Source organism: Hippopotamus amphibius, chromosome 9, assembly GCF_030028045.1.
Source record: "Hippopotamus amphibius kiboko isolate mHipAmp2 chromosome 9, mHipAmp2.hap2, whole genome shotgun sequence".
NCBI lineage: Eukaryota > Metazoa > Chordata > Mammalia > Artiodactyla > Hippopotamidae > Hippopotamus > Hippopotamus amphibius.
Window position 1 is genome coordinate 1,609,812 of NC_080194.1, and position 26,219 is coordinate 1,636,030.

The 26,219-nt window shown below is 48.8% G+C and overlaps 1 protein-coding gene across 2 annotated transcripts; it reads right to left on the reverse strand.

Annotated features, from left to right (window-relative positions):
* Positions 1–655: 655 nt before the first annotated feature.
* On the reverse strand, positions 656–24,990 carry F2 (coagulation factor II, thrombin). Of its 2 annotated transcripts, none has more exons than XM_057748970.1 (14): positions 24,930–24,990; positions 20,822–20,985; positions 20,153–20,177; positions 19,876–19,926; positions 18,395–18,500; positions 18,158–18,294; positions 16,104–16,415; positions 15,674–15,802; positions 15,457–15,583; positions 14,793–14,960; positions 14,098–14,271; positions 13,673–13,854; positions 1,072–1,142; positions 656–917 (listed from the first exon to the last, which is right to left on the reverse strand). In XM_057748970.1, the coding sequence occupies exons 1-14, from the start codon at positions 24,973–24,975 to the stop codon at positions 774–776; spliced, it is 1,836 nt and encodes a 611-aa protein (XP_057604953.1). In that variant the 5' UTR covers positions 24,976–24,990; the 3' UTR covers positions 656–773. The 2 variants fall into 2 exon arrangements, with proteins under 2 accessions (XP_057604953.1, XP_057604954.1); XM_057748971.1 differs by lacking the exon at positions 24,930–24,990 and adding an exon at positions 21,321–21,430.
* Between the last annotated feature and the right edge of the window lie 1,229 nt (positions 24,991–26,219).

Sequence of the window (26,219 nt, forward strand, 5' to 3'; positions counted from 1 at the left end):
CGTTTTTTTCTTTTCTTTTTTCTTTTTTTGGCCACACCACATGGCTTGTGGAATCCTAGTTCCTTGACCAGGGATCGAACCTGGGCCCTGGAATTGGAAGCGCAGAGTCCTAACCACTGGACTGCCAGGGAATTCCTGTGGTTGTCCCTTTTAAGGCTGGAGCCAGAACACGAACCCAAGCAGTCTGGTGCTAGGGCCCCTACTGCGAACTGCTATCCCACGACCCTCGGGAGTGAAGACACTTAAAATACTGAGCCTTTGGGGGGCATAGCTCTGGTGTTTTAATAACATGAGAAAGATGTAACTAACACCCCCCCTCCTCCAGCCTCTCCTCTGGTCCCAGAACAGCACTTCACATCCGAGAGTGGCTAAAAGCACAGGCTTAAGTATCTCCTATGTTCAAGTCAGATCCTGACCCTTCTTAGCCATGTGACCTTGGACAAGGTACTTCTCCAAGTCTCAGTTTACTACCTTTTGTGAGGATTAAATGAAACACTCCATGAAAGCCCCAAGTCTGGAACATTTTAAATGCCCATACATTCAAGCTCTCTCACCAGGCCCTGTTCTAGGGGTGGTGGATTCTTTAAGTCCTGCTTACCCAGGAGGCGGACCGGCTCTTCCTGAGCTGCCCAGGAACAGCACTAGGAGCACTGAGGCTCACTGAGAAATTTTTATTGAGAAATACAGTTTCAGGAACAAACCACAAAAATAATTCTTTCACTGGATTGGCTTCTGTAATTTCGCAGTGAGACGCCTAGAATGTGGGTGGCCCCCTAACTTCCAAACCGTTCAGTGACCTTCTGTATCCACTTCTTCAGACGGAACACATGTGTGTAGAAGCCATATTTTCCATCCCTGTCACAGCCTTCACCCCATGAGACGACACCCATCTGATACCAGCGGTTGTTAAAAGGGCTCTGAGGAAGAAACATGGGATTTCCAGTAGAGTCAAGTCCAAGGCAGTGTCAATAATACATACCCTGGTAAGCAATTGTTTCTGAAAACTTGGGTCCCTCCTCATCCACCCCAGAAGGACCTACCCACCAGCTCCTGGCCTGCTGAGAAGCTTACCTTCATGACAAACGGTCCCCCACTGTCGCCTTCGCAAGCATCCCCTCGTTTCCCTTCATCAGGCTTGTAACCTTGAGAGAGAACAGCAATACTCAGGAAGGGGTGCAGCTCACTCTGCAGCCACTCTCCCCTTCAAGAGACTCTGCTGGTGAGTGTCCACTGCCTCCTTCCAGCCATCCTCGCCTGCTCTTGCCCTCACCCACACATGCGATTCTTGGGCAAGTCTTGCTGGCTCAATCTTCATACGTCCCAAATCCAACCACTCCTCACCACTTCTACACCTGGTCCCATCACATCCACCTCTCCCCTGAATGACTAGTTTCCCTAGTTCTACTTTTGCCCGTTCTCTACCCAACAGACAGAATGACTTAAAAAACATGTTAAGACTGACAGGTAGCTGAGAATAATGGCAGTTGCCTTTATCCAAGCATCCCCACACATCCTCCACAAACGACACAAAACAACACGATGAACAACAACAAGCTACACAAAAATCACACCTTCAACATAACTAGAATACAGAGAACACCCAAACTTCAAACCACTTCAATATATCTAACTGTACATCTAATATCAAAACTTGTATGGAGATGAGGAGGGGAAAATATCCACTAGATCAAAGAAGTGGATGCAGTGAATTAGGAATCTTGTAAATAATCCCCAAACTACAAAATGAATAGATAAAAACTAAGTAGAGCTACACAAAGACACTACAGGAGAACAATAAATAAGAACAAAAACACCTCAGTAGACAAAAATTATCTCCTAAACACGACCATGAAACAAAACTAACTGAATTAAATATCCTCGAGCAAATTTTTGGTATGTGAAGAAGGATGAATCAGAAATTCAAAATTCAAAAATAAATGGACAAAACAATGGGAAGTAATTAAAAGAAGAAAGTGGTGGAAATGGAACTCAGATTAAAGAAATGAGTCCCTCAAGAAGAAAAAGAAAGCACTGGAACAGAATTAATATGTATAATACAGTCCAAGAAAACCACAGACATAAAAGATTGGGTGCACATATTGCAAGGATCCACTGGGAACCTGGCAAAGCTGATGTGAAACACTCAACTCAGGCGTAGCCTAAAAAAACTGAGATTTCAAAGATGAAGAAAAAACCTTCAAGGCCTCCATGCAAAAAAACAACTGCCTCACAAGAGCAAAAGAATTACACTGGCACCAGACTTCAGAAACAACATACAAAGCAAGCAATGATATAGCTATATTTTCAAAAAATTCAAGGAAAGAAAATGTGAACCATGGATTTTATATCCAGTCATGCTGAACTTCAGGTGTCAAGGCTACAGAAAACCAGTTATAAACACATAAAAACTCAGGAAATTCTATACCCATAACCCTTCTTGAAAAATTGACTAGTGGACTTCCCTGGTGGTGCAGTGGTTAAGAATCCACCTGTGAATGTAGGGGACACGGGTTCCATCCCTGATCTGGGAAGATCCCACATGCCTCAGAGCAGCTAAGTTCACAACTACTGAGCCTGTGCTCTAGAGCCTGTGAGCCACAACTACTGAGCCTAAGTGCCACAACTACTGAAGCCTGCATGCCTAAAGCCTGTGCTCCGCAATAAGAGAAGCCACCACAATGAGAAGCCCGCACACCGCAGCAAAGAGTAGCCCCCGCTCACAGCAACTAGAGAGAGCATGCACGCAGCAATGAAGACCTGACACAGCCAATAAATAAATAAATACATTTATTTAAAAAAAACTGACTAGTGGACAAGCTTCATCCAACCAGGAGATGAATGCTCCAGCAAAAGGACTGATTGACTGTCCAAGTAGAAAAAATACAACTAAAAGTATGAGAGGAGATGAGAAAGAGGAAAGTAAACTCACCGACTGTAATTCCCATCTATTGGCTACACAACAACTAAAAGAATATAAGAAACTAAGCGCATTTCAAAAAGGTGTAAGACCAAAGGTAATGAGTAGGACAAAAATGCAAACCTTCCTAAATACATGAAATTATTTGAAAAGCAAAGGAAAGACCACACAGGGGAAAAACACAGTAAATGAGACATAATATACCTAAGAATAACAAAATCATATGAGGCACTAATTCTATCAATGAAATCAATAAATATGAATGGGCTTAACTCATTTTTAGAAAACAAAAAGATTTTTAATTTGACTCACAAAGCAAGACTCAGCGATGCTATATATGAAACAAAACAAAGTGATTCATAGAGTCTAAAGTTAAAGGGATGGACAAAAGTATACCAGGCAAAGGGAAACAAAAAGAGCAGGGATAGTGAAGCTGAAGCTGAAAATACTTTAAAGAAAGATGCTTTTAATGCTAAAAGCCACAATTCACGATGAATAATGAACAGTTATTAATATCTGCACCAAGTAACACAGCAACTGCCTTTATAAAGTAAAAGACTATAAGTGATGCAAGGAGACAGAAATATATTAATAATAGAATTTAACACACCAAACTCAGTACAAGACATATCAAAGTGAACTGAAAATAAATAAGGATACAAATGACATAAATAACAACTGATAAGGTACATTTATGAATATATATATATTGAACTCTACACATGGATAAAAGAGAACACACCTACACCTCTCAAGCACATGTGTACATTCACAGAAACTGATCAAACGGTTCTCAAAAAAATCAGTTCTATAAAGTAGAAATATTACAAACTACATCCCTGGATTGTAATGCAGCAAAACTGAAAATCAAAATGCAAAAGGGCCCTCGCATCTGGAAATTTAAAACCACCTATTAATTCTTGAGTGAAAGGAGAATACACACTGAAATTACAGAATTTCTAAAAAAAAAAATAATTCAAACATAATTCAATAATTCAAACATAGTGTTTTCCATGAACAGCATTTTCCATTCATAGCCCTACTGAGTAAAAATTAAAGAGAAAAAAATAAACTCACCAGAGATTCACATTTAAATGATGGAATTGCTACTCTTTTTTATGTCCTGTTAGATATTTGTGATAGGCATAATGCGATGCTATTAAACATTATATCATGAAACATCACAAATTAAAAGCCTAAAATTGCCAAAAAAAAAACCTAAACAAAAATAAATAAATAACAATGAATAAATAAATTAACCAAATTGTCAGCTCAAAAAGCTTTTAGAAAGAGAACAGCAAAATGAAATAAAAGGAAGCATAAGGGGGAAAAATTAAGATAAAAGCAGAAATTAATGAGGTACAAAACAGAAAAATAATAAACCTAATTAATAAGTCAAGTTCTTGGGTATTTTGTTTCCAATCACTAGCTAATTTACTCAAGAAAAATAAGGAAAAAAAACACAAATATATAAAATAAGGTGTCAAGGAAGAAAAAAAATCATAAGAGAAGACATGACAGCACAGATGCAATACAGACCTGAACAAATGGAAAGACATTTCTTGTCCTTGGATAGAATGGCTCAACATCAAAAATAAGTCAGTTCTCCCTAATTTAATTTATAAATTTAATGTAATTCCAATAAAATTACCCACAAGCTTTTTTATAGAGCTAGACAAGTTGATACTAAAATTCATGCGGAAAAACAAACATGCAAGAATTGCCAGGAAAACACTGGAAAAGAAAAACTACAAGAGAAGACAAGGCCTACCAGATATTAAAACATATTCTAAAGCCTGTATAATTAAAACAAGACAGCATTTTAATGGAATAGACAACAGACCAGAAGAACCAAATAGAATGTCCAGAAACAGACTTAGGCACACAGAGGAACCTCGTATGTGATAAAGGTGACATCTCAAATTACTGGCACAAAGACAGGAATTTTGTGTGTGTGTGTGTGGTGCACAGGCTTCGTTGCTCCACGGCATGTGTTATCTTCCTGGAGCAGGGATCGAACCCGTGTCCCCTGCATTGGCAGGCGGATTCTCAACCAGGCGCCACCAAGGAGGCCCAGGATTTTTAACAAATGGTATAGAGATAGCTTATGAGCCATTTGGAAAAAGATAAATTAGGTCTCTACCTTGCATCACATGCACGAATAAACTCCAGCTGACGCGGAGATCTGCGGGTGGAAAAGTGAAACCAAGCACTGGAAGAAAATATGCATGAATTTCTCTGTGGTCTGGGTATAAGGAAGGCTCATTTACCTCTGACTCAAAATCCAGGCGCAATAAAATAAAAGGTTAATAAATTTGACTATATCAAAAATTGTAATTGGATGGCCAAAATGTGATAAAGGATAAAAAAAGAGTCTGGAAGAAAATGTTTACAAAGTATATCACAAATAGACGCCAAAAAAAAAAAAAAAAATAGAAGCCTAATATCACTCATGCATGAAGAACTCTTTTAAAATTACCAGGAAAAAAAAAATCATGGGAAAGGGACAAAAAAATGGACCAAAAAAACCATGAAAAGACAATTCACAAAAAATGATATAAAAATGGTCATTGGGCATATGAAAAGATGTTCAGTTACAAAATATTGGAAATCTAAATGCCCGTACACAGCAAATGGTTGGATACACTATCATACATCCTCATAATGTGACAATAAAATTTTCTTTTTTATTGAAACACAGTTGATTTACAATGTTGTGTAGTTTCTGGTGTACAGCAGTGACTCAGTGACACATTTTTTTCATAGTCTTTTCCATTATAGTTTATAACATGATGTTGAATATAGTTCCTTGTGTTATGCAGTAGGACCTTGTTATTCACATATACATTTTAAAAATATTTCTAGTTTATATATCATAGTAATTCCTAGTTTACCCCTCCCCTCTCCTCTCCCCTCTGGTCACCAAGGGGAATTTTGTTTGGTAAGTTTGTCTTCTGTGAATGAATAAAGAATATGTGGCATACATGTACATGTATGTGTATGTACACACACACACACACACACAATGGAATATCACTCAGCCATAAAAAAGAATGAAATAATGCCATTTGCAGCAACATGCATGGACCTAGAGATGATCAAACTAAGTGAAGTCAGACAAAGACAGACAAACATCATGTGATATCACTCATATGTGGAGTCTTAAAATATGATATAAACTTCAGACTCACAGACGTGTAAAAATGTTTTTTAATATGGAAAAGTGGTATAACCAAAACAGAATGAATTTCCAGGCTACGTTAAGTGAAAAAAGCAAAGTACAAAAGAATATCTATATTGTGCTACTCTGAAAAGGGAAAATAAGAAAATACATATGTCTGCTCATTTTTGCAAAAAGAAACACAGAAAGGGGCTTCCCTGGTGGTGCAGTGGTCAAGAATCCACCTGCCAATGCAGGGGACACGGGTTCAATCCCTGGGCCAGGAAGATCCCACATGCTATGGAGTTATTAAGCCCGTGCGCCACAACCACTGAACCTGTGCTCTAGAACCTGAGAGCCACAACTGCTGAGCCCATGTGCCACAACTACTGAAGCCCGTACACCTGGAGCCTGTGCTTTGCACCAAGAGAAGCCACCACAATGAGAAGCCCTCGCACCGCAACGAAGACTAGCCCCCACTTGCTATAACTAGAGAAAGCCCTCGTGCAGCAATGAACACCCAACATAGACAATAAATAAATAAATAAATAGAAAGAAACACAGGAAGAATAAACCACAAACTACTGAGACTGGTTAACTGTAGGGCCTGGGTGGAAACGGGGTGGAAAGGAAGGGAGTGGGAGTAGGACAGGAGGAAAGGTGGAGTATCCTTCTCCGAGTACGCCTGTTTAAAGAGTCTGATCTTTGGACCGTGTTAATCGAGGCACCCCTTGGAGACACTGTGGGCTCGGTGACAGACCACCACAATGAAGCGAGTCATACGAATGTTTTGGTTTCCCAGTACATGTAACTGTTATGTCTACACTATACTGTAGTCTATTAAGAGTGCAATAGCATTATGCCAAAAAATACACACATACTTGAATTAAAAAACATTTTGTTGCATACAAACTACTATGTATAAAATAAATAATCTGCAAGGATATTGCTGTACAAACGGAATATAGTCAATATTTTATAATAACTATAAATGGAGCATAAGCTTTAAAATTGTGAATCATGTTGTACACCTAAAACATATAACATTGCACATCAACTATACCTTAATAAAAAACATTTTATTGTTAAAAACTGCTAACCATCATTTGAACCTCCAGCAAATCGTATCTTTTTGCTGGTGGAGGGTCTGGTCTGGCCTCCATGTTGATGGCTGCTGGCTCATCAGGGTGGTGGTCCCTGAAGGTTGGGGTGGCCGTGGCAATTTCTTAAAATGAGACAACAATGAAGGAATTTTTGTTTTTGTTTTTTTTCTGAGCCTCAGTTTACTTATCTTTATTTTTTTTTTTGTAAATTTATTTATTTATTTATTGGCTGTGTTGGGTGTTCGTTGCTGCACACAGGCTTTCTCTACTTGTGGTGAGCGGGGGCTACTCTTCACTGTGGTGCACGGGCTTCTCATCGCCGTGGCTTCTCTTGTTATGGAGCACAGGCTCTAGGCGTGTGAGCTTCAGTAGTTGTGGCACACAGGCTCTAGAGCGCAGGCTCAATAGATGTGGCACACGGGCTTAGTTGCTCCCTGGCATGTGGGATCTTCCCAGCCCAGGGCTCGAACCCATGTCCCCTGCACGGGCAGGTGGACTCTTAACCACTGTGCCACCAGGGAAGTCCCGACAATGAAGTTTGCCACATCAGTTGACTCTTTCTTTTAAGAACAATTTCTCTGTAGCATGCAATGCTATTGAGAGCATTTTACCCACCGAAGAACTTCTCTGAAACTAGAAGCAAATCCTCCCAAACCCTACTACTGCTTTATCAACTAAGCTTATGTAATGTTCTAAGTATTTTGTTGTAATTTCGACAATTTTCACGCAATTTTTACCAGCAGTGGAGTCCGTCTCAAGAAACCACGCTCTCTGCTCATCCACAAGGAGCAGCTCCTCATCCATTACAGCTTTATCATGAGATGCAGCAGTGCAGTCCCATCGTCAGGCTCCACTTCTAATTCTAGCTCGCTTGCTATTTCCACCACATCTGCAGTTACTTCCTCCACTGATGTCTTGAACCCCTCAAATCATCCATGAGGGTTAGAACAACTTCTAAACTCCTGTTCATGTTGATATTTTGACCTCTTTCCACGAATCTGAAATGTTCTTACTGGCATCTAGCAAGATGAATCCCTGGGATGGAAAAAGATATTCCATGCAAATGGAAATCAAAAGAAAGCTGGAGTAGCACTAGTCATATCAGATAAAATAGACTTTAAAATAGAAAGATGAATCCTTTCCAAAAGATTTTCAATTGACTTTGCCCAGATTCACTGGAGGAATCACTATCTACGGCAGCTGCAGCCTCACTATCTATGTATTTCCTAAAAAAATAAGACCTGAAAGTCAAAATTACTTCTTGATCCATGGACTGCAGGATGGATGTTGTGTTAGCAGGCATGAGAACAACATAAATCTTGTGGTAAGTTTTCATCAGAGCTCTTGGTAACCAGGTGTATTGTCAGTGAGAAGGAATATCTTGAAAGGAATCTTTTTTTTCTGAGCAGTAGGTCTCAACAGTGGGCTTAAAATATTCAAAAATCTATGTTGTAAACAGATATGCTGTTTGTTCCATTTAGAAACCATAGGGAGAGTAGATTTAGCATAATTCTTGAGGGCCCTAGGATTTTCTGAATGGTAAATGAACACTGGCTTCAACTTTGTCACAAGTTGTATCAGCCCCTAACAAGAGAGCCAGCCAGTCCTTTAAAGCTTTGAAGCCAGGCAGTGACCTCTCCTCTCCAGCTAGGAACACCCTAGATGGCATCTTCTCCCAATAGAAGGCTGTTTTGTCTACACTGAAAATCAGTTACTTAGTACAGTCCTGTCCGTAAATTATCTTAGCTAAGAATTCTGGATAACTTGCTGCTTCACCTTGTACTTTTATGTTATGAAGACAGCTTCTTTCCCTAAACCTCTGCCAGCTTCTAAGTTTTGGCTTAAAGGGAATGTTATGGCTGATTTGATCTTCTATCCAGACCACTAAAACTTTCTTCATATCAGCAATAAGGCTGTTTTGCTTTCTTATCATTTATGTGTTCACTAGAACAGCACTTTTAATTTCCTTCAAGAACTTTTCCTGATCAGTCCTCCCATGAGGAAGCACACAGGAGGCTCCTAGATAGCTTCCTCCACAAGAGGGCAGACAGCAGTATCAAGCAGTATCAGCAGTATTTCGTCTTGCAGAACTGAAAACCACAGCCACAGAAAGATAGAGAAAATGAAAAAGCAGAGGACTTTGTACCAGATGAAGGGACAGGATAAAGCCCCAGAAAAACAACGAAATGAAGAGGAGACAGGCACCCTTCCAGAAAAAGAATTCAGAATAATGATGGTGAAGATGATCCAGGACTTTGAAAAAAGACTGGATGCAAAGATCGAAAAGTTTACCAAAGACCTAGAAGAATTAAAGAGCAAACAAACAGAGATAGGCAACACAATAACTGAAATGAAAAATACACTAGAAGGAACCAACAGCAGATTAACTGAGGCAGAAGGGCGAATAAGTGACCTGGAAGACAGAATGGTGATCATCACTGATGTGGAAAAGAATAAAGAAAAAAGAATGAAAAGAACTGAAGACAGCCTAAGAGACCTCTGGGACAACGTTAAATGCACCAACATTCACATCATAGGGGTCCCAGAAGGAGACGAGAGAGAGAAAGGACCTGAGAAAATATTGGAAGAGATTATAGTTGAAAACTTCCCTAACATGGGAAAGGAAATAGCTCCCCAAGTGCAGGAAGCACAGAGAGTCTCAGGCAGGATAAATCCAAGGAGAAACACACCAAGACATACAGTAGTCAAGCTGACAATAATTAAAGACAGAGAAAAGTTATTAAAAGCAACAAGGGAAAAACGACAAATAACATACAAGGGAACTCCCATCAGGTTAACAGCTGATTTCGCAGCAGAAACTCTGCAAGCCAGAAGGGAGTGGCATGGTATATTTAAAGTGATGAAAGGGAAGAACCTACAACCAAGAATACTCTACCCAGCAAGGATCTCATTCAGATTCGACGGAGAAATCAAAAGCTTTACAGACAAGCAACAGCTAAGAGAATTCAGCACCACCAAACCAGCCCTACAACAAATGCTAAAGGAACGTCTCTAAATGGGAAACATAAGAGAAGAGAAGGACCTACAAAAACAACAACAAAACAATTAAGAAAATGGTACTAGGAACATACATATCGATAATGACCTTGAATGTAAATGGACTAAATGCACCAACCAGAAGACACAGACTGGCTGAATGCATACAAAAACAAGACCCATATATATGCTGTCTACAAGAGACCCACTTCAGACGTAGGCACACATACAGACTGAAAGTGAGGGGATGGAAAAAGATATCCCATGCAAATGGAAATCAAAAGAAAACTGGAGTAGTGATACTCATATCAGATAAAATAGACTTCAAAAGAAAATGTTGCAAGAGACAAGAAAAGATATTACATAAAGATCAAGGGATCCATCCAAGAAGAGGAGATAACAATTATAAATATATATGCACCCAATATAGGAGCACCTCAATACATAAGGCAAATGCTAACCACTATGAAGGAGGAAATGCAAGGTAGAAATAGAGACACAGGTGTAGAGAACAAACACATGGACACCAAGTGGGGAAAGCAGGGAGGGTTGGGGAGGAATGAATTGGGAGATTGGGATACCAAATTGTACACTCTAAATATATGCTGTTTATTGTCTGTTAACTGTATCTCAATAAAAGTTCTTAAAAAAAAAAAAAAAAAAGAACTTTTCCTTTGCATTTACAGCATGGCTAACTGTTTGACACAAGAGGCCTAGTTTTTGGCCTGTCTTGGCTTTCGACACGCCTTCCTCACTAAGCTTAATTGTTTCTAGCTTTTGATTTAAAATGAGAGACGTACAACTCTTCCTTTCACTTGAACACTGAGAAGCCATTGTAGGGTTAATAACTGGCATGATTTCAATATTGTTGTGTCTCAGGGAATGGGGAGGCCCGAGGAGAGAGAGAGATGTGGGGGAATGGCTGGTTTGCGGAGCAGTCAGAGCACACAGTTTAGGACTTCCCTGGTGGCACAGTGGTTGAGAATCTGCCTGCCAATACAGAGGATATGGGTTCGATCCCTCGTCCAGGAAGATCCCACATGTTGAGGAGCAACTAAGCCAGTGCGCCACAACTACTGAGCCTGCGCTCTAGAGCCCGCGAGCCACAACTATTGAAGCCTTTGTGCCACAACTACTGAAGCCCTTGTGCCACAACTACTGAAGCCCGTGCGCCTAGAGCCCATGCTCTGCAACAAGAGAAGCCACTGCAATGAGAAGCCCAAGCACCACAACAAGGAGTAGTCCCCACTAGCAGCAACTAGAGGAAGCCCGCACGCAGCAACAAAGACCCAATGCGGCCAATAAAAATAAATAAGTTAAAAAAAAAACAAAACACACACACAGTTTGCTGTCTTACATGGGCACAGTTCATGACTCCCCAAAACAATTACAATAGTAACATCAAATTGATCACAGATCACTGTAACTAAGATAATAATGCAGAAAAAAAATGGACACATTGTAAGAATTACTAAAATGTGACCCAGAAACACGAAGTGAGCAAATGCTGCTGGAAAAAAGGCACCGATAGACTTGCTTGATACTGGATTATCACAAACCTTCAGTCTGTAAAAGATACAATATCTGGGAAGGGCAATAACACAAAGCGCAAACCTAAGTGTCCATAAACAGAAGAATGGATAAAGACATGGTATGTATATACACAATAAATACTACTGAGCCGTAAAAAAGAATGAAATTCTGCCATTTGCAACAACATGGATGGACCTAGATGGTAGTATGCTTAGTGAAATAAGTCAGACGGAGACAGATACCGTGTTATCACTTATATGTGGAACCTACAAAATAAAACAAACAAATGACTATAACAAAACAGAAACAGACTCACAGACACAGAGAACAAACTAGGAGTTACCCGTGGGGAAAGGGAAGCGGGGAGCGGCAAGATAGGGCCAGGGGATTAAGAGATACGGACTACTCTGTATGAAATAAGTAACAAGGACATACTGAACAACACAGGGAAATACAGCCATTACTCTGTAATAATTTTCTCCCCACAAGATATTAGTCTTGAAAAGGAAAACAGAACTTTACAGTGAGAAACCTGGCAGATGCAGGCACCACCTAAACCACGAGGTCAGTGTTAGCCTCACCAGTTATGGAACAAAGACATCACATGCCTGAGAAGGACACAGCGTCACTTAGCCTGAGTCTGATCCTTAGGAAACCTCAGACAAAGCCAAACTGGGGCCAATCTATAGAACAGCTGGCGTGGCAAATACGTCTAAGTGATGAAAGACAACGACTGACAGCTGAGTGCACTGTGTGATCCTGGAGTGGATTCTAGATGCAAAAAACTTTTTTTTTCTCTTGCTAAAAAAGACATCAGTAAGTAAGACAACAGAAAAACATTTGAATAAAGTCTAAAAATTAAAGGTATTATATCATCATTAATTTCTTTTTTCATTACTGTCTTGATTTAATAAATGCACTGTGGTTATGGCAGAGAACATCCTTGGGTTTTTTTGGAAATAAGTACATGAGCAGAAAAGGCAGCATATGTACAATTTACTCTCAAATAGTGTGTGTGTGTGTGTGTGTGTGTGTGTGTAATGCGTATTGTATACATACACACACAGAAAGGAGGGTGGCAGAATCTGGATGATTGTATAAAGGAATGTGTATTATTTTTGCAACTTTTCTGTCCGTCTGAAATCACACTAAAATTCCTAAAAATTAAAAAATTAAGTTAGATCATTTATTCACCTGTCCCAAACCCTCCAACAATGTCCTATCTCAATAAGAAGCCAAAGTCCTTCAAGGCGCTAAAGGAAGCACCCGTCCTCTGCGGCCTGCCCCTCTCCCCGCGTCCAGTGCTGCCCTTCCTGTGTTTACTGCCCTCCAGCCACACGGGCCTCCCTGCTGTTCCTAAGACATGCTCCCACCTCAGAGCCTTGGTACCTGCTGTCCCTGTAGCCTGGAGTGCACCTCGCCTAGACTGGCTCACTCCTTCATGTCTTCTTGTCTCTGCTTAATCACTTCTCAGAGAGGCCTCTCCAGCCTTCTCCAACCACTCTGTTTAGATCACCCCGTCCCCATCTCTCACTCCCTTACTCAGCTTCACTTCTCTGCCTAGCAGGACTGCTGCTCTAGATCTGTTTATTGACACACTCTCCTTCTAGGAAGGAAGCTCTCTGAAGACATAGGAATTACCTGTCAGGGTCCTTGTTGGACAGCCTGGAATACTGCCTGGACCACAGTAAGCACTCAGTAAATATCTGCTGAACTGAACGAATGAATGTCTCTTCCTGCAGCCGTGGCCTCTGGCTGCCATCTGGCTCACATATACGGACAACTTGACCAGGGACTAGCACCACACCTAACACTTTAAACACATACTCTCGCTTAACACTCACCCAGCCTAATGGGATAGAGCCAGGACTTGAACCCAAGCCTGTGCTATTAACACGTCTCAATCCTCTCAACCCGAGGCCCTGCTGTTCCCGCCTGCCCGGCCACACCCGGGGGACTTGCCAGCACAGAACATGTTGTCAGTGATGCGGATCCTCGTGGAGGCCTTGCAGACCGGCCGCTCCACGATGGGCAGGTGCACCACCTGCAGCACGCCAGGCAGGACCTCGGCGACGCTGGCTGTCCACGTCTCCCTCAGGTTGCCCCAGCCGGTCACGCGCCCTTTGTGTCCAGCCCGGAACAACCTTTGGGGAAAGGAGAAGGGCCGAGTGAGAACACACCCGTTCAGGAGCCTCCTGGCTCCAACACCATCCCTCAGAGACCTGAATTCAAAACACGAGCGCAAGGTGACACTGAGGCCTGGGAAAGGGCAGGAACTTCGGCAAGGCGACAGGGTGTCAGAGTCAGGCTCAGAACCCAGCCCAGGCCCCCGGCCGCCCCCCCACCCCGCCCCAGTCGCCCCCCGGCTGCCCTCCTGGCTGCCCCACTTGGTTGCTGTGTCCTTGTCGGGCAGGCACACGGGGTGCACGTATTCGGTGAAGTTGATGGGCTTCTTGAGCTTCAGCAGGGCGATGTCCCGGTCCAGGTTCTCCCTCCAGTTGTACCTGGGGTGGATGTGAATCTTTTCCAGCATGGAGATCTTTTCAATCTTTCGCTCATACCTGCACAGACCCCAGCGGAGAAAAGGAGACGCTGTAGGCCACCCAGTGAGGGGCAGCCGGTTCCCGGAGGAAGGAAAGTGCCTGCCCTCAGGGCCTGGGAGTCAGGGTAACCAGAGGGCCACCCGCGAGGGGAGAGGGCTGGCTCCTGTCCTGGCAGCGTCTTCCTGGCCTGAAGCTGTTCAGAGCTTTGGGATCAAACAGCCCAGGCAGGTAGGGGGAGGGACGCAGGCCGTAGGCCCTGATCCAAACAGCCCCTACTCAGAGGTCACACCTAGGCTATGTCCTGGGGCCTGGAAGGGTGCCAAGGGCAGGCCAGGATTCTGCTCTTGCAAAGGCTTCGATTCTCTGTCCCCAGGTCCAAGCGTCTGTCAGGACGTGGCCAAATAGACGTTACAGCAGAGACTGCTGGGTGTCCCACTGTGGGAGATGCACAGACACATCCCCCAGGCCCCAGAGCCCCTCACCGTCCCTCCGGAGGATTCAGACCCCTGCCAGACACCCCGGGGCCCCCACTTCCATACCTGGTGCGAGAGTGCTTGCCAATGCGCACCAGGAGGTCGTTCTCAGTGTAGTTCTTGTCCCAAGGTGGGTACAGAAGGCAGTGTGCAGCAGTGAGGACCCAGCGGTCACTGATGAGGCTGGCCCCGCACAGCAGCTCCTGCGGGCTCTTCCGGAAAAGCATCACCTGCCTGGAAGAAGAAGCGGGGAGCAGTAGGAGGTGGGGCTGCCCGGCCACCAGCCCTGCGCCCTACACGCAGAAAGTTCCGGGATTAGGAACTCACTGGACAGAGCTATCTGCGAGGCCCAGACCCCAGCGTCACCCGTCTGCCCCTGGGGACTGGGGCATCCGCCTGACCCCGAGGGGCTGCCAGCTGCTTTTTGCACCCCTCCTCCCCCCATCCAGAGGTGACACAGCGTAGCACAGCTCTGCGGTCGGAAGGGTGGGACTCTCGGCCTGCTGTGCGAACCCTCACTAGCGGCGCCGCGCAGGCGCGTCACTCCGCGCTCTGCCCCTCGGCTTCCCCGCTGCTGCAGGGGCGCAACAGACTCGGTCTCGACAGGCGGCGCTGAGGGTTCGAGGAGACCTTGGTGCTGGGCGAGGTTATCTGTGGCGCCTGGGCCTGCGAGGGCGAGGCGTCCCGGGGCCTGGGATGGGGGCAGGGCGGGGGGGCGGGGAGCACGCACCAGGGCGCCAGGCCAACCTCCGCATCCCGGCCGTGCACGATGCGCCCCTCGATGTAGGACTCGAAAAGCTCCTGTTCCGTTTGGTCCTGCACCGACTTCTTCTCGAACAAAGGCCGAAGGCCGCAGTCTGCCGAGCAAGCAGGGCCGTGAGGGGCCGAGCGCAGCCCCCCGCCCCGGCACCGTGCCCGCCCCCCCGGCCCTGCGCCCGCCGCCTTACCCGCCTCCCCGGCGCCGAAGGTCTTCGGGTTAAAGAACGGCTGGAAATCGTCCGCCGTGGTGCGTCCCTCGATGGCCGCGTCCGGGTCCTCGTCCAGCACGTCTCCCACCTCCTCGTCCACCAGCTCCCCTGCGGGGACCCAGGCCATTCCTCACCCCCTCCCTGGACCTGCCCAAGCCCCCCGGCGGCCACGGAGGCCGCTGGATGTGGAGGGGAAGAGCGCCAGCGCACCTGGGTGACTAGGGAAGCTTGCGGGCCGCACTTTCCTCAGCTGTAAGAGGGGGCTAGGACCACCCCACCTGCTTAATGTCAGGCTGTCAGGAGCGCACTCACTGCACGGGTGGTAAGCTTCAGGTCAGGGAAGGCCCTGTTCTTGTTATTCCCTCCAGGCTGTGTCCTCTGTCTCAGGCCCCCTGCCCTGCCCTCTCACCGCAATAGTCCAGGTCGCAGTACTCGAAGTCGCCAGGCTCCCCGGCCACGTAGCACCACGCGCCCTCCTCGTCCCCGTCTGGGTTGCGGCAGAAGTTCTCCACCAGCGGGACGGCCGGGTTGAAGTCCTGGTCCTTGCTCAGGGCCTTGGCCTGCTCGCTGGCCCAGGCAAGGCAGGGGGACCCATGTGTGGTCACCGCCAGGTGCCCCTGGTACTGCTGGCCACGCTCAGGGATGCACATCTCTGATGGAGGTGACAGATTCACTCCGGAGACCGTGCGTGGGATCAATTCCACAGTGACTCGCTTCTGGCCTGGTGGGTGAGGGCACAGGGGAGCAAAGTGGCTGGGACCACACTTGGAGCCAGACAGGATGTGAATCCCTGCCTTGCGACCTCACGTCACTTAACCGTCTGCTTACCTGTGAAAGGGATTACTAATGCATTTTTGCAGGGTTATTGAGAGACCTAAACAAATATAGGGACTTCCCTGCTGGCGCAGTGGTTAAGAACGTGCCTGCCAGTGCAGGGACACGGGTTCGATCCCTGATCCTGGAAGATCCCACGTGCTGCAGGGCAACTAAGCCCGTGCGCCACAACGACTGAGCCTGTGCTCTAGAGTCTGTGAGCCTCAACCATTGAGCCCACATGCCACAACTACGGAAGCCCTCACGCCTGGAGCCCGTGATCTGCAACAAGAGAAGCCACTGCCATGAGAAGCCAGCACACCACAGTGAAGAGCAGCCCCCGCTCACAGCAACTAGAGAAAGTCCAAGCTCAGCAATGAAGACCCAATGCAGCCAATAAATAAATAAATAATATATATGTGGCATAAGTGTCTGGTGCATTATAAGCCAGAGATAGTAACCAGATTTCGCCCCCTGGGCTATCTGTCAAATCGATGGTAGTGACTGCCTGGAGCTTAAGGATTCTGTGTTTCCACAGGGGAATCATAGGAGAGCGAGCTGGCACCCCCCGAGGACCTCTACACGGGCAGTGGGTCCGTTTCAGCACGCCTGCAACATATTTCTCCTCAGTGTTGGGGGAGGCTTGGTAGAGGGCAGCTGTTTTGGTCACTGTGATTGGTAACCGGCCCTAAGACTGGCCCCAGGATCCAGCACTGGGTCCTGCAGGCGTGCATGAAGGACAGAGAGGAGCCACCCATGTTCGGTAGGCTGAGTCCCTGGGACTAATTCTTCACCCCTCCCTGGATCCGCGTTCTCTGCCCTGTCATTTGACAAGCAAAGGTGTACATCTCCACCTCTTGACCTTGGCCTTGATCATGTGACGTGCTCTGGCCAGTGGCACGTGGGCAGAACGGACTCTGCCAGCGCTGAGCCTGGGCCTGAAGGTGTGTGTTTCTGCTCCCTGTTTGGTACTTCCGCCCCCTCCGTGGAAGACGCTGCTGCCGTTCAGCCTCCCCCACGACGCGCACAGGCGGAGCAGACCCGGACCCCCCCGCCAAGGAGCCGCTGTTTGAAGCAGGGCCAGCAGCCGAGCCCAGCCCACGCCGGGACCCCACAGACGCAGCCGCGCGCGCAGCCGAGCTCAGCAGAGCCGCCCCAGCTGACCCTCAGGCACAGAAGGAACGACTGCTTATTGGCACGTGCCCCCCGGCTTCTGCGGTTGTCGGGGACGTCGCGGGGTCTGCGGGGTTCCCGCGGCGACAGCTAGCTGACGCGTCATGGGAAACACGCATGACAAGCATGCCGGGCTGGACGGACGAGGCTTGCTCCGTGGTGCTCAGGAAAGGGCACGTGGACTGAAATGGTTAGGAGGGGCTTCCTGGAGGGAAGATTGCCTCGAGCAGGAAGTGAAGCGTATTTAGAAGGAGCCACATCCTAGATCACGAGGAAGAAAAGGCTGCGAGGGAGAGCAGGAGGCCGGACGCTAACACGTCTCTGGTCTCCTGCCTTCGGTAACCGACAAGCCCAAGCGTGTTGTCAATCACTGACCCCAGCTCAAAGGAGCAGGGCTCTTGATTGCCGTCCTGTTCCGCCAGGCCCACGAAGACCCGCAGGCCTTGGCCGTGGCCCACCTGACCACCCCCAGCTCACCACAGACGGGGATGCTGCACTCCTCTCTCTTCACCGTGGGAGACGTGGTGTAGCACCAGGGCCCTCTGAGGCTGCCATCTGGGTTGCGGCAGAAATTCTCCTGCAGGTCGGCCCCAGGGTGGGTGGTGGAGTTGATTCTGGAGTGGAAACGTGCTCAGCAGGAGCCCTCTCCCCAGCCCAGTGTCTCCTCACCCCCTCTTCTCAGCCCACTGGCAGACAGGCCTGCCCGTCACTCACTCCGGCTTATGTGGGTAGCGACTCCTCCAGAGCTGGCATTCGATGCCTGACCGGGTGACGCTCACGGTCCCTCGGTAGTTCATACCCAGGCCTTCAGCACAGTTGCCTGCAGAGACCCCAGCCCCAGTCTCTTACACTGAGGATTAGTCCCCCTTCTCTCCTGTAAAGCTCTGTCCGTCCATCCCCTCCAAGCTACCTCTGGTCCATGCCCCTTCATCTGCATTTGCTCAGCACTTCCTCTGTCCCCAGCAGTTCTACAGTCCATTTAACAGTAGGCACTGAATACTCACTGAGTGCCCAGTAAGTGACAACCATGTGACAGGCACTATGCCAGGTGCTAAGGACACAGCAACAAATAAGACAGTCATGGTCAAGGTAGGTCCCTGCCCTCATAGAGCTTATATTCAGGGGCCCCTCACAGCCAGCAGAATGAGAACATGAACAAGGTCCTCTGAATCTGGCCCTGGTCTGCTCGTCCTGTTATCCTAGCTCCTCATGCCCGTGGGCCTTTGCACATGCTCTCTCCTTTGCCTTGGAATGCTTTCCTATTTATTCATCAGTGCACCCCACAAATGCAAGTAAAACTGCTGCTTCTGGGGCGTGGTCTTCACTTCTGCTAGCAAACGAAATGCTCCCTCTCCTGGAATTCTTTTGGTACCTGGAACAGAACTTTGCCATCAGTTACTTTGATGTTTCATATTTTCGCTTCCCGAGGAAACTGTGAGCTCCCTGATTCTTTTAAAATCCCCAGCACTCCACACAGTGCTTAGCCCGCAGCAGGGGCTCCGTGAAATGTCTGTTGAATCATTACTTCACAAGTGCAAGCACAGCCAGTGATTAAAGCGTCTCCATGTTGTGGGGCCTATTGTCATACTAAATGTGTACTCAGAATGCCATGCCGGAGGGAGGATGCATCCTGAAGGCTCCGTGAGGTGGAGGCATTTGAATTAGCTCTTGAAGGATAGGGGAGCTTTCAGTAGGCGGTGATGGCTGCTCCAGGGGCAGGGATAATGTTAGCAGGGGGCCAGGTTACAGAAATATCTCGGCCTGTTGAGAGAAGTGCTTGCCGTCGGCTGGCTGGGGGACTGGGTTCCGGGTGGGTGCAGTGGAAGAGAAGGCTAGAAGGGAAAGTGAAGGTCAGAACCCGCAAAGTTCACCAGGCTAAGAAGCCTGTGCTTTGTTTTGGGGGCCGTGCGGAGTTTTGGAGAACGACGGTGACATCATCGAAGCTCTGCCTGAGGGACGGGGGAGGGCTGACTGGCATGGGCAGGGGCTTGGATGAGAATGAGGTCTTAAACACAAATTCACGGCCTCCAACATTAACCATCTTACTGGCTCCGAGGCACAAAGCCAGGTGCAAAGATATATCCTTGACTGCAGGAAAGGCAATGTCAGCTGCTAGAAGCCCCGCCCCTACTCTGCTCTTCTCCCAGGCCGTCCCCTCATATCCTGCCCCCCCCACCCCCATGGCCGTCCCTCACCTTCCAGACATTCCATGAGCTTTTCTCGAGGTTTCCTCACCGACTCACAAGCTGGAAAAGACCCAGAAACACCACTGAGATGAGGTAGGGATAGGACAGGTTTGAGTAAAGGGCGGGACGATATTCAGCACCAGAGGGACGGGCAGACTGATGGAAGAAAGGAAGGAAAGAGGCATGGATGGAGGGGTGGATGACTGGATGGACCAGAAGATTCTCTGGGGTGGAGCATCCTGTCCCCAGGACTCCCTTCCCAGAGCAAACCCTTCCCAGTACTCACCTGTGTACTTGGCCCAGAACACATCCTGAAAAACAAGGCTGGGTGTGAGGCTGTGGCAGGCTCCTGCTTCATTTTGTTTCTCAGTAAACTTTGTCTTCCCTTGCCACTTTCCCCCTTCCCTGACCTGGTCATGCTCTGCGGAGGTTTGTGGCAGACTTTCCTACTTTTGTTTCTAAAAGCCCAAGCCCGCCGAGGAGAAGAGTGTTTGAGGAGAGGGTAGCTGGCAGCCTCCCGCCGCCGCTGGCCAAGACTGCAATGGATTCCCCTGGGTGGGGCAGACTGGAGGAGAGGGGTCCGGGCAGAGCCCTGGGGAAGGGAAGGCTGCAAAGGGCTCCTGGACCACCGCGGCCTGACCCACCTCCCAAGGGTGGCACAGAAGTAGCAGCAACGCTACAGCTCAGAGGCCACGTGGCCAGGGCCAGGGTCTCCAGAGGGCCCGATGTAGACAGATGTCTAAAGACTGAGGAGGCCTCCCCGGCCGCTGACATCCTGGAGCCTCACCGGACCCTGGGGCCTTGACACAGCCCCGGCGCTGGGACCTCCCAGAGAGGCTGAGCGGGGCCCCGAGATGACGCTCTCAGCAAAGAGCTGCGGTGTTCCTCACTGCCCTGCTTTGTGCTCCTGCCGTTGGGTCCCCTTGGAGGGACCCCCCCAGCCCCGGGGCCTCACCGTGGCACTGGGCGACTCCAGGGCCTCGAAGGCCTCCTCGCGGCTGCACTGCTCCTCCACACACTCGCGCTCCAGGCTGCCCTTCCGCAGCTCCTCCAAGAAGCCGCTGTTGGCGCGGCGGACCCGCTGGAGCAGCGACAGCGCGTGCTGGGGGGCCAGGAACACTGCAGGGGGAGGGGCGCGGGACATGGCCTCAGGGGGCCAGGCTGTCTGGGCCACCACGGGGGCAGGAAGCAAGCCTGGACTGCCTGCTGGTTTCCAGAAAGGGGGGTCTGGGATGGTGGCGCGACCTGAAAGGCTGCTAACGGCAGCCACCAGCTCCCCTCCTTTCATGGGTCACCGCCAGCCCACCCCCCCACAGCGCAAGAGAGCAACAGTCACTGTCTGTGCAGCCCTGAGCACCCGGCTCCTTCCCTAAGCTGCTGTCGAGCCAGGAGACCCCAGCCCACAGGCCTGCATCCCAGTCCGCCAGCCTGTCCCGGCTTCCAGGCCCCCTTACCATGCTGGCCGTGCACGAGGCTACACAGGGCAGCCAGGGCCAGGCAGCCCGGCAGCCACAGGCCTCGGACGTGCGCCATAGTGTGTCCGCTCCCAGGACTCTGAGGGCTTGTCCTGACCCCTCTGGGTTAATATTGAACCAACGTGAAGAAATCAGCCGGGAGGCAGAGGTCGGCGGGTCAGGGCCGTGGGGACAGGTGGACAGGTAGTCCACCCCCGCCATCCGGGAGGACCTGTCCTCCTGGGACCAGGGATGGGTGGTCTGGGAGGAAGTCACAGGGCCAAGACCCGCGTAGCCACCATCGTCCAGCCCCTCCCTCTCTGAGACGGGGCGACCGTGGGCCAGTGGGGTCACAAGAGCTGCCTGAGGCTCCTTCCAATCCTCACGCACAGCGCTGGCTGTCGGGACCTCTGTGTGCCCGTTTCCTCATCTGTACGCCAGGAGGAGCGTCCTGTCGTGAGGACCAGAGGAGACGATGAAGATACACTGGGAGCTTCATAAAGAGCAGCTACATGGATGTAAACCAAGGGGGGAGCTTGGTGTGATCACCTCACACACGCCACACAACGGAGGCAAGGCTGCGGCCAGCGGGAAGCCGCCACCCGTCCCAGCACACGCTGGGGCAGGGCCGGCCGGCCTTGGCTCCAGCCTCTCAGCCACTGATGGAGGGTCCCATCCCCCTCCTCCTTGCCTGGGAGCCAGGCAGGTGTGTGTGCGTGTGGCGCTTGCCTGGGAGGAGGAGCCAGGCCCAGGGCCTCTCTGGCCTCTGGTCTATGTTCTCTCCCAGGTCTCCCAGGGCCTGTGGCCCGCCCCGGAACAGGGGTAGCTCAAATCCCCGGTCTCCACGGCAGGGCCCTTCCTCTCCCCCTGCCTGTCTGCCCGGGGCCAGGCCTGGAGTGGCTGCTGGTCCAGCCCTCCCCCACTTCCTGTTTGCAGTACGAAAGGTAAATATTAGTCCTGGGTCTAATTAGGACAGAGGGCCAAAGAGCAGGAACACAGGGAGCACACAGGGAGCACAGGTCCTCGCCTTGCTGTCCCTCGGGCCTGGCCGTGCGGGTCTGGACTGCGGTCATGTACAGTCTGGGAGGATCAAGGCAGGGGCCCGGTGCAGAGCGGAGGGGGGAGGGTTGGCAGAGAACCGAGGGCCAGGACTCGGCGCGCACGAATCAGCTTAATTCCTGGGTGGCCCAGTTCCTATCTCTATATACTTACATCACATATGTATTCATTCCTGTTTTTCTGTATATTTAAAAAATTGAGGTGTAGCTTACACACGGTAATGTTGAAACAACTCCTAAGTGTTTAACTCAAATCTGCATGCATACCCCATGCAGCCGCCACCAGGCTCCTCGGAGCCGTCCCTGAGATAACCACTATGCTCACCACCACCACCATTAGCCTTCCCACTTGTGAACTTCACGTGAATGGCACCCGGCAGCACGCACCTCGCCTGTCTGACGTCTCCGGCCCAGCACCCTGAGGTTCGTCCCTGCTGTGTGTGAGTGCACCAGCAGCCTCTTCCTGTTAAAGCTGCGTAGCATTTCACTGTATGAATATTATTTCATTGATCCATTCCCTTGCTGGTGGGCACTGGGACTGGTTTCCAGTTTGGGTGATAATGTACAGTGCTGCTGTGAATGTTCGTGTTCAGGATTTTGGTGCAGATAAGCACTGACTTCTACTGGGTACACGCCCGGGCATGGATTTTCCGGATCACAAGGCAGGCGTACGTTTTGCTTCAGTCACTCTGACAGACAGTGGTCCTGAGTGGTTGTATTGGTTTACACTCCCAGCAATCCTTGAATGCTTCCAGGCACTCATTTCTCAGCAGCCTCTACCTTGTCATCCATTTCATGTCACCCATTCCGAGGGATGTGTAGGTGTCTCGTCATGGTTTTAATTTGTATTCCCTGTTGACTAATGATGTTGAGCCTACTCTTTTTTTTTTCCTTGGAGTGGAATGGTGAAAAGATCTCATATCACTGATTTCTTTAAAAATTCCATGAGTAATGGAAGGGGGCATGGCTCCTGAGAAGTGGAGAGAAGAGAGGTGTGGTTTCATCCTTCTTGCTTCAAGGCAGGTGGTCCTCCTTTTTCTGAGGACTATGGGGCCAGCGATAAGTGAACATGAGAGGGAGAAGAGGAGGGGTGCTGCTGGCAGGGAGACGGACAAAACACGGAACACATGGCACCTCTTCTACTCAGGGTTTGGGCGGAGCTGGGGGCCTGCCGGCTGCCCCTTGTTGCCTGGATGTCAGAACCTCCCCCCACCCCCCAGTCCCGACAGACAAGCACTGCAGCATGAATGAGAGCACTGCTTCGGGAGGCTGGTCCTGGGTTTCACTATCTATAAAATCAGAAGTATAACAATATTCACTTCACAAGGCTGTTGTTGAAAAACTTAAATAAGATCATACTGGCCACTCTGCAGACTCCTCTCAGAAGCTGCAGCCCTGCTAAGTTCATTCACACTTGTCCACAGACGGGGCTGTTAAGGGGCAAGTCTTGGGCCATGTCTTCCTCAAGATGTTTGCAGAAGATGCTCCAGAGGAGAAAGCCTCAGCTCGCTAAGCACTGGGGAAGATGAGGTTTGCTTAGAAGGCTGCCTGCGTTCCCAGGCTGATGAATTTACAGGCCATAACAGTACCGAGAGCAAGCCCACTCAGGGCAGAACTTCCCTGATGAGAACTTCGCTTTGAATGCGTCCAGACATCTGGTCCTTGGCAACTTCTGGACGCAACCCAGACGGCTCTGTGGGTTGCTGCACAGCCAGGACTGATGGGCTGGGTGGCGAGCGTGGGTTCTTTGCCCAGGAGAGAGGTGGCATGGAGGCTGTGGGGCACTTTGAGTTCAGGAATGGTAAGACCAGCAAGGAGACTCTAGGCCATTCTGAGAAATGTGATTTTGTGTTCTATCCTATCCTCACCATTCCTCTTGCCCCTGTGGAGAGCACCTCCCCGCTCTCAAATCCTGTCATCTGTGTGCTCTCACTTGCTGTAATTCTGTGGATTCTATATACCCTTTGTCTCCATCCAGGCTTACTTGGTTCAGAGTTTATCATTATGAGGTAAAAACTAAATTGTTCCCCCAGAGCATATTATGTGTGTAAAGTATCACAAGGTCTGCCACACAGCAAGCACTCAATAAACAGCACGATTACATGATATGGTGCAACGGGAATTCCGCAATGCTGCCTGTGAAGGGTTCTTCCTAAAAGATTGAACCTGGATTATTCTTCGAAATGTTTTGTGTTTGAAAACATTCACAGTGAAAAGTGGACTTAATTCCTTAATCAATGGAGGCTAGGATTCCCAAGCGGGTTCTAACTGGACAGCCTCCCTGCTCTCTGGGGTGAACACAAGACGGCAGCTACCCTCTATTTGGCGGAGAGGACCAAGGCAGAGCACCCCTCTGTGAATGTGGCTCTGGAGGGACCCAAGAGTTCCGTCAGACAGGGTGGCACCTCCACAGGTGCAGGGGCCCAAAAGGCCAAGCACACCCTCAGGCTCCAGGGCCCACGGCAAGCCCCCCAGCCAGGACCCTTCTCTCTGGGCCCAGCGGGTACTTGCAGCCAAGCGTGTCATTCCTGCTTTCACCACAAACACATACCTGCACCCTGAAAACAGATCGTATTTCCCTCTGCGAACAAGGCCATAATGAGGGGTTGCGCTTCTGCCCAACAAGTTGGCATCAAACAAAATCACGGGTGAAGCCAACATTGTGTTGTAGAGCAAAGCTCTATAATCGCAGAAAACAGTCAAATTCTGTTCCTGGACACGGCGTCACAGAATTTCAGAGCTGGAAGGAGATCAGATGTGATTAAACCCAGATGTGCTGGTTGTTTTTTCGGCCGCACCATGCAGCATGAGGCATCTTAGTTCCCCGACCAGGGACTGAACGCGTGCCCCCTGCAGTGGAAGCGCAAAGTCTTAACCACTGGACCACCAGGGAAGTCCCACTCCAGATGTTCTGAAACCCAGGGCTCTGTGCATGTACTACAGGGTGGCCTTGTCCTTCTGCATATTAAAAAACCCACAAAACTCAAACTTTGTAAATTTATCTTAAGACAAAAATGATTTTTTTCCCTTTTGGCTGAAATTATGTCTTTTTAGGTGGTTAATTCCCTTACTTGTTTTCCTCAATCTGATCAACAGTTTTCTATTTTGATTCAAAAATATGAGCAAGTAGGGCTTCCCTGGTGGCACAGTGGTTAAGAATCCACCTGCCAATGCAGGGGACACAGGTCTGATCCCTGGTCCGGGAAAATCCCACATGCCGCAGAGAACTAAGCCCGTGCACCCCAACTACTGAGCGGGTGCTCTAGAGCCCTCGAGCTGCAACTACTGAAGCCTGAGCACCTAGAGCCCATGCTCCACAACAAGAGAAACCACCACAATGAGAAGCCCATGCACCACAACGAAGAGTAGCCCCCGCTCTCCACAACCAGAGAAAGCCCACGTGCAGCAATGAAGACCTAACACAGCCAATAAATAAATAAATAAATAAATAATAAATAAATAAATAAATGAATGAAATTTAAAAATATAAGTCAATTTCTGTTTAATAAATTAAAAAAAAATACAGATGCACCGAAGAAAAAAAAAGTTAGCAAAAGGGCTTCATGGTGGAGCCGAGATTGGGATCCACTGATCTGGTCCAATTTCCCACGTCACTGTGAGGAAATGGAGCCTCCGAGCTGTGAAGCTAATTGGTCAAGGTCATACAGACAGCTGGTGATTAAGCCAGGACCGGGACTCGACTCCTGGCTCTCAGGCTGTCGCTCTTCTCCTCACACAAACCTGTCTTGCAGTTCTGGTAGAGACAGCCTCACCGTACTATGAAGTGCTCACGTACTTATCCACAGGGCATACGTTCCAAGACCCCCCGTGGATGCCTGAG